The sequence below is a fragment of the Geospiza fortis genome, unplaced genomic scaffold (genome assembly GCF_000277835.1).
Source record: "Geospiza fortis unplaced genomic scaffold, GeoFor_1.0 scaffold54, whole genome shotgun sequence".
In the NCBI taxonomy this organism is placed as follows: Eukaryota; Metazoa; Chordata; class Aves; order Passeriformes; family Thraupidae; genus Geospiza; species Geospiza fortis.
The window spans coordinates 17,451,290-17,463,143 of record NW_005054301.1 but is presented as its reverse complement, the minus strand read 5'-3'; the positions used below and the strand labels follow the sequence as shown (position 1 = coordinate 17,463,143).

Below are 11,854 nucleotides of genomic sequence, written 5' to 3'. Positions count from 1 at the left end.
TTAATTTATAGTCAGGAGTAGAATCTCTTGTTCAAGGTTACTGGGAAGCATCTGCCCAAAGATAGCATCTTTGTGTTTGCTGTTGTTTTTTGGGTTGTGTTGGGGTTTTTTTTGTTTTGCTTGTTTTTTGTATACTGCTAAGAAACCTGCAGAATGTTAAAGGTTATCAATTATTATTTGAACTCTATGAAATACTTCTTTCTTGTTAATTGGTGTGTTTGTGTTCCATCTCCTTTCTCTGCTGTAATTGTTAACTGCTGTCAATTTACTCATGGATGTATTTGTAGTGGTTTTGACTGCTTTGATACTCAATGTAGATTTATTTTCCCAGATAATCTGTTGGGGATTTCCTGGGTTGACAGCTCCTGGATTCCAATATTAAACAATGGGAGTGTGTTGGACTATTTCTCAGAGCGAAGTAACCCTTTCTATGACCGAACATGTAACAATGAAGTCGTCAAAATGCAGCGGATGACCCTGGACCATTTGAAGTAAGTTGTAATTTGCATCTGGTTGATGTGCAGTATCCCTTGTCCCTCCATTCAGAGGCTTTGGTGACTGAATGGAAGCATGCTGGAAAGCTCATTCTGTTCTGTTTTTAGTCTCACCACTTTCCAGCAAGGCCAGCTTTTTCTGTGTTTGGATGTTTTCTACTTCTTCTTATGCCGTCTCAAGGAGGTGTTAAGCTTGAAGGATTTTGTGTATCTTTTGAGATTCCAGTAAATCACCCTTTAGATATTTCTCTTACATAGAAAAGCTGTCTTCTCTCATCCTCCCTGCTCAACAGCACCTGAGTAGTGTAATGTACTTAAATGTTTTTTCTGCAGTTAATAGAGTTTATGTTAGGGGATACTTTGAGTTCATAAATAGTTTGTGTTTCCATATACTGCTGGCTGTGGGCCATAATTAGTACATAATTCCTCCAAAGAGCTGGCTTTTTAGTACGGATAATAAGAGTAGTGAGTGTTGTAAATAAACTGATCACATATGGTTGTGTGTTGAGATTGCATGTGCAAGTTAACTTTCTTTTCAGTTCCCCATCTGCTATGCTGAGCACAAGCGAGTTGTTTGAGAACTATTTAAAGACTCCACAATATGATAGGGAGTTTGCAATCAGAGCTAGAAGTCCATTGGTAAAGTCACTTGTGCTCAGTGTGATTGCAGAGAGGCCTTTACACACATCACACACCAGTTCTTTGTTGCTGTATTTAAACGACATCTCCATGATGATAGATTGTTAACTTTCTTGCTATTTATCTGTTGCTAATATATTCCACTTGTGTCAAGTTGTTATAACTCTCTTTGTCTATGCACCTAGGGTTTGATAGCTCAGGAAAATCTTTTGCCTTTATTTACTGCACATTATAAAGAAGAGCTTTCAAAGCATCAGAACTTTGTTGGTTTATTGCCCGGCCCTTTAGTCACTCTTCATGTCCTACAGATTTTACTTGGAGGAAGATGCTTACTCTGGTTGTTTCTTTCTCAGCCAGATGGTTGGAGTGGAGTACATCCTTCTCCATGCTCAAGAGCCCATTCTCTTCATTATCCGAAAGCAGCAAAGGCAATCTCCAACACAAGGTACTGTCACTCACTTCTTGCCCCTGTTGAGAAGCCAAATCAGTCAGTTGTTTTTACCAGTTCCTAAATTGTGTCTAAGCATTTCTGCTTCCTCTTTTCTCTCTTAATCTCCAGTCTAACTGGGAGGGTATGAGGCTTTGTAGTGGGGAGATCTTTTCTGCAGCAGTTCCCTGCAGTGTGCGAGCAGCAGGGAGTGCCATCTTGTGGGGAAATGGGAACAGCAAATGAGAGAGTGCTGCCCTGTGCTACATTTTCCTACAGGAAATTGCTAATAGCATTCATTCCATTTATCTGTTAGGCCATGCAAGATTGTCCATATCTTGTTGTGATGGAGTCTTGTGGTAACGGCACCATTCCTTCCTACAGTGTCATTTTCCAGTTTTTAAATCAAACACCTTAGCTTTTTTTCCCCATCTGCATGCAACTGGCTTTGTTATTCCTTTTTAACCTTGAATTTGTTTGTGTATGTGTGATTAATCAAACATGTAGCCACATTTCAATAGTTATTGGATTATCTTATCTGTTTACTACATCTTCATATAACATAATTTAGGTTATTTCAGAGTAAGCTTTGTAGGAAAGAAAGGCAGGGTTAGTGCTAATTATTTCTTCTTTTTGTTAGGGGTTTAGGTTCTGTATATGCATTTTGGTCTTTACAGGGCTTTGTCTTGTCTTGTAATGTTTCTTATTTGCTTATATCAGATAATAGTCTGTTTACATTGCAGTTCCAAACTGAGAAAACATGTATGATTGATTCTTTAGTATGTTGTTTTATTTCTTTACTAGAGATTTTCAACATAGCTTCTAAAAGTGAGTATAGAATTATTATACAGCCCTTAATTTCTGGCTTTGACACCTTTCAGATTGAGACTGGAGTTGGAGCTACCACAGTATGTGTGTTTAGACTTATGCTGTAAGGCAGATGTATGTTTGGTGGAACTTAACTGAGACTTGTTTTCCCACTGTGACTGTAAAGTTTGTGCTGGGTACCTTAATTAAGTTGCATAGTTTCCTAGCTGAGATGTTACCATGTGTTTTATTTCATCAGTGTACAAAAATGAGTGTATTTGAGACATGGGAATGGAGATGTAAAACTGAGAATTATAGAGTTCATAGCTAGTGTTGAATACTCAAATATAACTGATGCAGGCTTATCTCATGACTTCTGTGTGTTTTTAAAACAGATGTATTTATATTTGAAATTCTTAAAGACTGTTTGAAGTGATATTAGAAAACTCTTTAGATCAATGATTAGGGAGAGTTGCCTGTCTAGGAGAGTAGGCCCTGGTACAGAGCTGTGAGACAATAAAACTGCAGTTCTGTGTCTTGCTCCATTTGTAAAGAGGTGCTAAGCATCCTTCTTTTTTCAAGGAGAAGTGGGTGCTGGCTGTAATATGCACCCAGCTGTCTGGGACCGCTAATTTAAGTAGGTGTCCATGCTTCATAAAATGCAAGTACTGGATGAATTGTTAGTAGAGATGGAGGAACTGGAACAGACATGTATGTGCACAGGTAACGTCCTTAGGAATGTGAAGCTGGGAGCATTGCTATGGTTTCTCAATTGAACAATGTTTGGCAGAGTTACAGAGGCAGCTGTAATGTTCCTCTGCACTGCAGCTCTAATGAACAAGAATTTTTGATTGGTCAGTAGAGGTTCCAAATCTGATTTAGCAAATGCCCTTGGAAGGTAGTCTTTTTTTGGCAGAATGTTACTAATTTAGAAAAGCATGCTCTGTGTGTGCTTCACTCCATTGGGTCTGGGAAATCTAGCTGAGAGGATTGTAGAAGTTAGAGAAAACTTGAGTCCAGAACAATGATCTCTTACATTGTAGTGGGCTTCTATTGGTAGCCAAGGCTAGTGGAATTACTTCCAGAGCAGTTCACTTGACTAGTAGTAGCTCTAGTATACTCTGAAAACCCCAGTTCTGTGAAGCAAATCATTTGCTTGCAATAGGACAGGACTTTACAGTACATGCTTTTCTATCTGTAAAGCAGACATTGGTTTTTTCTCTCCTTATCAGTCTGTGCGTAAGGTGCAAATAAAGCACCTTGAAGGAAAAGGTTAACAAGAGAAAATTTTGTGATAAGAGAAGCATTGCAATTTCTCAGTCGCTGCTACGACTGAAATTCAGCAACAAATACAGAGTCTTCAGTCAGAGCTTGAAATGGATTCCACGTTTTTCTTCTTTTCATTCCCACAGTTATGCCATTGGCTGACTACTACATTATTGCTGGAGTGATTTATCAAGCACCTGACTTGGGATCTGTCATTAACTCCAGAGTTGTAAGTGTTCTGTGCATTTGATGCGTACTGGTTTATATCCGTTTTTACTTTTGGTTGTCCCCCAGGCTGTTTAAATATCTCCTTCACTATTCTGAAGAAAGATCTCGTGTAGTAAGGGTACAGTAACTTAAAACAAACCCCACTGGTTAATATTGTGTGCATCCCACATGAAAATGCAAGTTCTTGTGAGAGTGCAGTATTGCCCAGAAATTAGGATACATTGTTTAAGGATGAGGAATCAGAATAAGCGAATACACAATTGGCAGAACAGCATGAAGTTTGAATAATCAAAATTTTAAAATTATTTGACATATGTTTGAAATAGTAATTAAATACATTAAAAAAATCAGTGAAGCTTGCTTTGGAAAGTTAACGTTAAGCTAATATTATATTTATTTTTAAATGAGGCTTATGTTTTTAATTGATGTGGTATTTCTTCTTAAATTGGATGCTCAAGTTTATTTTGATTCCTTCTATTCTTGTAAATTATTAGTTTTTTGCAAGTTTTTCTCTGTCATTTTAAAAAAGCACTCCAGAAGAGCCTTGTGAGAACCTGTTAAAGAAATTACATTCTCAGTCCAAAACTAGATATTCCAAGTTCCCTTCCCAGAACAAAAATGAATATAGAGTATTAATTTTAAAATACCTATCTTCAAAAATTTACATTGTGTTTTCTCCTTGAGTTGTGAACTCAATGCCTTACATTCTTGTTCTGAAAGCTCACTGCAGTGCATGGAATTCAGTCTGCTTTTGAAGAAGCTATGTCCTACTGTCGCTATCACCCATCCAAGGGCTACTGGTGGCATTTCAAAGATGAGGAGGAACGAGGTATGATTGCTAGTTTCTCCTCCATACTTTGGAGAGGAAAGGAATGTAGGGAAAAGCTTGAGGCAATGCGCAGTGATGGTGGACAAGTGAGATGAAGTTTCTGAAGGGTGAGTTAGGGCTCTCTACCAGGTGAAAGGAATTTTGCCCTTCTGTGCTGGTGGGAATGAACGTCGAGGCATAGGTGGGAGATGAATAATGAACTGTGTGTCAACAAAGTGGGCAATTCTTGAACCCACTGGGGACCAAAACACATTTTCAGAAGCAAACCAGTTTCTCAGGAGGTAAGAATCATCCTTAATGTGTCTTCCACCGAAAAAAAACAACCTATGTCAGTAAGAAAATGGAGGAAAAGTTCAGAGGAGAGACAAATACCAACTTGTCATACCACAAAGAGCTGCTAAGAGAAAATAAATTTTAATACATCTTTCTCTGATATTTCTGTGACTTGCAGAGAAAACTAAACCAAAAGCCAAGAAGAAAGAAGAACCAAGCTCTATTTTCCAAAGACAACGAGTAGATGCTTTGCTTTTAGACCTAAGACAAAAGTTTCCACCCAGATTTGTCCAGGTATGACACTCAAAAGCCACAGTTTTACCGTAACTTGGAACTTAAAAGACAGTCACATAGGTATTTAAACAGGAGAAACTGAATGGGAATTTTGTGTATTTCTGCAATAGTAACATGGATTAGATCACAAATTTGACATGGAAGACTCATAATAGTGTGTAGGATCTCTATTTGTAATCACTGGAGTCCTTAAGGCCTTGGCAAAACTATGAGAGTGAATGTTATTATACACCTTCCTTATCTGATCACAGAGGGTCTGTTCTCAGCTATCTGATGTTGCTAATGCTTCCAGTTTCCTCCTTTGTGAACTCAATCAAGCCCCATCACAGTATTTTTAGTTACTCCATTGTTCTAGAGACTCATTAGTTTGTGTGGAAATTCTTGGCATTCTGTGAAGTTGTTGTGGTTACCTCTGATTGTCTTTGGTAGCCATTTGTTCCACCAAGTCTTCTGCTTGGGAGCAAAGGAAATTATATTTACAGCATCTCACAAAAGTGCTCCTCAGCCAGTCCTGGGAAAGACTGGCTCAGTGCATATTTTAGTTTTTAATGTTTTTCAGTTGTCAGAGGGAAAACTGGATGTTATAAAATATTAACTGGATTTTGTTTAAAGTGTATTTAGGGACCCATTCTACCCTCGCTTCTTGAATATAAGAGTGCAAAATGCTTTTACTTGCATTTAATTCCTAAATTAATGGCAGGAAGTGTTGAGAATTACAACTTTGGTTCCACTGATGTGTTGGTTTTTTTTCTTCCCTCACAGCAAAAGCCTGGAGAAAAGCCTGTCCCAGGTAAAACTGTAATATTTTCACAAGACTTTAAAAATAGACTCTGTATGCAGTATCTTTCAGTTGCTATGTAAGCTCTTGCTGCTGCTGCTGTGAGGTGGTTTGGAATTCTGACATTACCAAATTGTGCAAAGTAATGGATAAGAGTAGAGACTTTGAGTTGATCATAGGCAACCTCCAAACAGAAAATGCATGAACTGTATCACTTCAATCTCTTCCACCTTTTAACTGATATAAGCATGAATTTATTCTCTGCTTATCATTCTTACACCTTTGAAATTAATGTTGCGCTTGTGGCATTAACAATATTTTCTAAATGTTCTGAAGAGTGTTTTAGGAATGAAAATCAGAGGTTTAACTTTCTTTTGCTGTTACATCTTTAGTGGATCAAATCAAGAAGGAACCAGAACCAGTCCCTGAAGCTGTCAAGACAGAGGAAAAAGAGACTGTAAAGAATGCTCAGAGTGCTGGTGCTAAAGGACCACCTGAAAAACGAATGAGACTCCAGTGAAGGGAGAATCTATTGCACATCTGGATTAGTCAGAGCCTGGAAAACATAGGATTCTTGCTGTCTTTTCTTTATATTTAAGCTCTTCCACTGAGACTGATAATTCAGGGACTGAGATCCCTGTGACAGCTTTTTCTGTAGAAACCTCTCATGCAAATGTTAATGTCAGGATGTGAGATGCCTCAAAGGAGGCAGTCATCATCTTATTTTGAATGCTGACTTCTGAGAATGGACATATTCAGCAGCCTCCTGAAGACTTTACAAACTCCTGCATCCTTTGTGTCTGGGTTTCCTATGTAAAAAGAAAAAAACCTTTTGTATATAAAAAGGAATTGGAATTCTTGGCAAATAAAATTCCTGGCTGCTGGAATGTTTTCCTTAAATGTATACCTTTTTAGTAGCAAAATATGTCATATGTGCTGGCAGCTTTTTTTTTTTTCCTGGACATTGGAATGTATTGTCTTCTATTTTGAGGAAGAAAAGTTAGGTTACCCACTACAAATTGCTGCGCCTCTAGTGTGCTTGGGATAGAGATAGAAGATTTGCTAACTGGACCCTCAAATCCTTGTAGTTAGATGTCAGAAGGGTCTCAGTTTCTAGATATTCTTGGACAAGGGTTTTACTTAATGGTTAAGCTGATAGTTTATTACAGAAGTTAGTGATTTGGGAGAGAGATTTATGGTGTAAAACAGGCTAAGATTTCTTGATGTGACACACTCAGTTAAGTTGTTTATATTTTTAATTTTCCACTGTAACTCAAATACATCAATGACGTCTCTTCCTCTGTGCTCCTGGCACTCCCTTGTTCCTTTATTAGGCATATGCCTTTCAGACTTGCGGAAATGGGACAGTGGAAGAGAAACATCACTGACACCTATACACTTATTTAAGCACATTGCTTACATAAACTTTTTTTTCTCAGAAAAATTAGAAATAATCTGTTGAAAATAAATTACTATTAGTTTGGTTTTGGTTTTTCACTGAAGTAATGGAGTGAACCTTGAAATAGTTTGCTTTCTTTCCACAGCTGTCACCTATTTTCATGCAGTAAACTGTAGTCAGCAAGAAAAAGGTTTGTACACAGCAACCAAAATGCAGATAGGCAGAAAGACTAAAGTATGCTTAGATAGCTGTGTCAAATTTATCTTCAGATTACAAGACACTCTTTTTCAGTAGCTTAGCTCTCCAGTCAGATCAGTTTATTACTGAATGATAGAAAGACTTGTCAGGTCTATTTGTCACAGAATAATAGAAAGATCCATGTCAGTTTTGTCATATAATCCAAAGATGAAATGTTAAAAGATGCAGATATGCCAATAGCTGTTCTCAGTTAATGTAGATACCGATCTGAAATTCATATATTTGTGTACTTGAGTGTGTATTTAGGTTTATTTCACACCTGGATCAGGTTTGAACAGCCATTTCTCAAAATGTTGATAAAAGTAGATAAGAAAATAGTGTGAACTATCAGATCAAGTGAAAATATAGAAAGCAGTTACTCTGGGATGCTCAAAACCAGACAAGGTGGTGTGAATATACTTAGAACAAAAGGGGTTTCATTCTTTGTTGTATTACAGAAATTCCTCTGAAAGCAAGTAGTGGAAGAAGCACAAAAGCCATTCCCTCATCCACTCCCATGAAGGAAATGCAGGATTTCCAGAAACGAGACATGATTGGTGAGGCACCTCAGCAGTCCTTGCTGTTATGGCCAGAATAAAGTCCTTGGAAATGGCCATTACATGAGCTGAGAACCTGTATGTAATTTGGGAAAAGTTAGCAAGACAGATGACAGACTGCACTTGATGAACATCTAGGATATTGGGCTTCAGTTGTGTGGGGTTTTTTTGGTTTTTTCCTTTGGTTTTTTTTGGGTGGTGTTTTTTTTGTTTTTTTTTTTTGTTGTTGTTGTTGTTGTTTTTTGGTTTTTTTTGGTTTGGTTTACTAGCAGAAGAAAGCTTGCTTATTGCTGAAGGCACGTACAGCTGCGGCAAAAAATGCATGCTACAATATAGTATGAGCAAAATACTCTATCAGTCGCTGGACTTCACCTGAAATAAAGTGTGTTGTGCAAGTCAATGTCTGAAAAGGAATTTCCCTAAAGTAGAAGGGTTTGATTAAGGGCAGTAAAGTGAGTAGGACAGAGTTTCTTCTATGATGGCCCTGGGAAGACAAATATTAAGTATTTAGAAAAGTGAGTAGTGAAACAAATAGGAAAGTAGAGGACTCTTGTTCCGTCTTGTAGTACAAGAAGAGAGGGACATGTAAATGAAAGTGAATTGGAGTTACATTTGGACTGAACCATTATACTCCACGCTCAGAATTTGACCTGATCAGAGATAAGGGTGGAACATGAAGAGGCAGAGTGTCCTCACATTCATATCAGCAGCCTTTCTGTCTTCTGCAGAAATGCTTGGTGTTGGCTGGTGTCAGAGGGCGTTAAAAGGGATGGATTCTTGGTCTGATCCCGTCTGAGTTAAAGTGCCAGCATCTAAGCTATTGAGAGGATAGCAAATGGCTTCTGTTCATGAAACAAGCATTTGAATGTGATAAACCTTTTCCAGGGGAACAATCTTTCCGTGAGCAAACTACATTTTAAAACAGTAAGAGATGTTACCGGTATGTCGATTTCCTAGTAGCTGTCTAGTGCCGAAGGTTTGCTGTACGAGGAACTGAAAGATCTGATCCTGTTACTCACTGACCAGATATTCGACAATAATTTCATCACTTAAGTGAGCTGAGATATTAATTTACTGAAGTGACATTACGTCAGATATTACTGTTGAAATGTTAAGCAGATTCTTATAGTCAGTAATGTTTTTCAGTGCATGAGAATCCAAACCTTTTCTCTCTTGGTATAGAGTCTGACTGTGAAGTCCAAAGTCCTTCCAAAGGATGTTCAGTATTTCTAGCTTGTAGATGAAAGGGAAAGAAGCAAGCACTTCTGAAATCTGTTTGTGTGTCACTTTCTTCTGTATAAAGGAGAGATTTAGATGAACAAGAGAACTAGCTCTACTTTTTGCTCTTAGTTAATAACCATTTAGACTTCAAAAAGGCTTTTCTTTGCCTAAATCATGGAGTAGCAAGAGCTGAAAATTACCTGGAACTCTAGCAGAAACAATTTTCCTCAGAGCCTGAAAGTACATATAAATGATTGCATACCCACGAACAGCCACGCATATTGGTATGTACGCACGTGTATATGTACAAGTGCATGCAAAAATCCAGCCAGATTGTAGGAGAGGGGCCCTCTGTCTGCCTCAGTTTACTGTGTAAAGCTAATGGTATCTCAGGTGCAGTAGAAATACTGTCTGTCATCTTTTCATTAAGTAAAGTCTGACCAGGCTATATGTTGCTCTCACACATTCCTCTTTGCCACTTTGCCCCCATACTTCATATTTTGGTAGCCCTTTCCTAGGGAAGAAAGTTAGATGCCATCTGGTCAGTCATTATGTTTTGTTTGCCAGAGCAAGCTGTTCTTGGAGCAAGAAGGGTATAGGCAATAGGAGGGACAAGGCAAAGGGGATAGATTAGCTTTATACTAGTATTTTGAGACCTGAGTATTTTCTACTCTTAACTGTATAGCTATGTTTATATTAAAAGAGAAAGTAAGTAGTAGGCAACTTCATGTTGAGGGATGGAAGGGGTGGGAAGGCATGACTTGCAAATTGGCAGAGTGATTTAGTAGGGTCTTTTGTATAACTTAAGCAGTGATCGCACAGCAGAAGTTTGTATTTAAAAATAGCACTACAGACTGCGCGCAGATTATGTAACAGGATTTTCCATTACTGTGGCCTGAGTTATATTTATTTCAAGAGACATAATCTGATGTAATACTCAATACTGAAATGCAAAACTGATAATTGAAAAATAGCAGAGAAGCATTCAACAACTAACTACACATAAAAGACCTCACCAGAAACAGTTTCTATAATTTTAAAACCAACAGGAAAATAAATCTAAGGCTAAAATAGATAGGTCATGAGTTTGAGTGGGTATCTAGAAAGATCTTCCTAGATGGATCCTAATAGAAGCAGGCATCCTGTATTCATTCCTTTTAACTGAGGTAGTGTATAACAAGGTCTGTGCTGCTAATGCTGGCCATGCTTGCAAGGTACCAAACCACAGAATCAAGCACCTTTGGACAATAGTTGGTAATCTCCACAGGTTAGGCCTGCCATGTGCACAGCATAAGGTACCAGCCCTCTCAGGACCCTGGGGCATAAGGCAGCAGAAGGAGGCTCTGAGCATTCTGCCAGCTGCTGCTTTCTTCTTGCCCAGCCTCCAGAGGGGCAGTGCCTATCTTCAGTAGTTTGAAATGTTAGGTGTTGCTGCCTGTGCCAGGGTGATGGCCAGCACACAGAAGTTGGTGACAAAAAGCAGGATTCCTGAGATCCATATGGGATGGTAGAAGGATACACCTCCTGCAGTTGAGAAAGATAAGGGCCGTAGCAGGTTGGACTTCATCCCAAACATGCTTGCAGTGCTGAAAAGAAAGTTGTAAAGAGTTCCTAAAAGGTAATAGCTGGGGCTATGTTGAATCCCAGCACTATGTGCTGGAAAACCAGTGTGCATATCTGTGTTGTGGAGGACATCCTGTCTTACCACAACCCAGATCACTGTCTTATGGTTGTGTCTTGCCAGAGCTGTACCCAAAATGGGGATGGTAGTCAGTGGTAGATGTACCTGTAAGTGTTCTCTTTCCAGTGCTATGAAGTCACAAGTCTTTAGAGAGGACACGATGTCCTCTGCTGCGTAAGGAAAATGAATGCTGCATAAGTGCTGTCTGTAATTAAGGTGCATTGTTGTAGGTATGTAGCAGCTGTGGTGTAGGTAGGGTTGAGGATTTTATACTTGGTACTATTAGTTTACATCTATATTCTAGAACATAGTGGAAGTGAATTCTCCCCTGGTTCTACCTTTTTCTTGGAGGGTGTGTATGCTGTAGTAGGGACGTGCTAAGGTCACCACAGGGAATATTTCTGTACTTACTGTCCTTGCTATGTCTGCTCAGGAGGAGAAATACCCATTAATTTGAAATTAAGATTATTAAAAGCTGGGAACGTGTTTGTGAGAGGCAAATTTACTGATTCCTTCTCACAAGAGCCTCTGTTCTTGCTCAAAGAGCAGGGTGGGCTGCCTGGAGGCGCCCGGGCAGCGCTCGGCGATGCCGCAGGTGCCGTTTCCTGGCGAATGGCCCCGGCCCGGCCCGGCCCGGCCCGGCCGGCACGGCGGCAGTTGGAGTCTCGGGACGGTTCCGCCCGGGCTGGGCCCTTCCAGGTTCTATCCCCGCTCGGGCGGGGGC

At 39.2% G+C, this 11,854-nt stretch overlaps 1 protein-coding gene across 1 annotated transcript; it reads left to right on the top strand.

Annotated features, from left to right (window-relative positions):
- Positions 1–331: 331 nt before the first annotated feature.
- MED6 (mediator complex subunit 6) lies at positions 332–8,623 on the top strand. The gene is made up of 7 exons (XM_031065321.1): positions 332–491; positions 1,487–1,578; positions 3,780–3,862; positions 4,582–4,690; positions 5,142–5,257; positions 6,020–6,047; positions 6,428–8,623. Exons 1-7 carry the CDS (start codon positions 463–465, stop codon positions 6,553–6,555), a joined length of 585 nt encoding a protein of 194 aa, XP_030921181.1. The 5' UTR covers positions 332–462; the 3' UTR covers positions 6,556–8,623.
- The last annotated feature ends 3,231 nt before the right edge of the window (positions 8,624–11,854 follow it).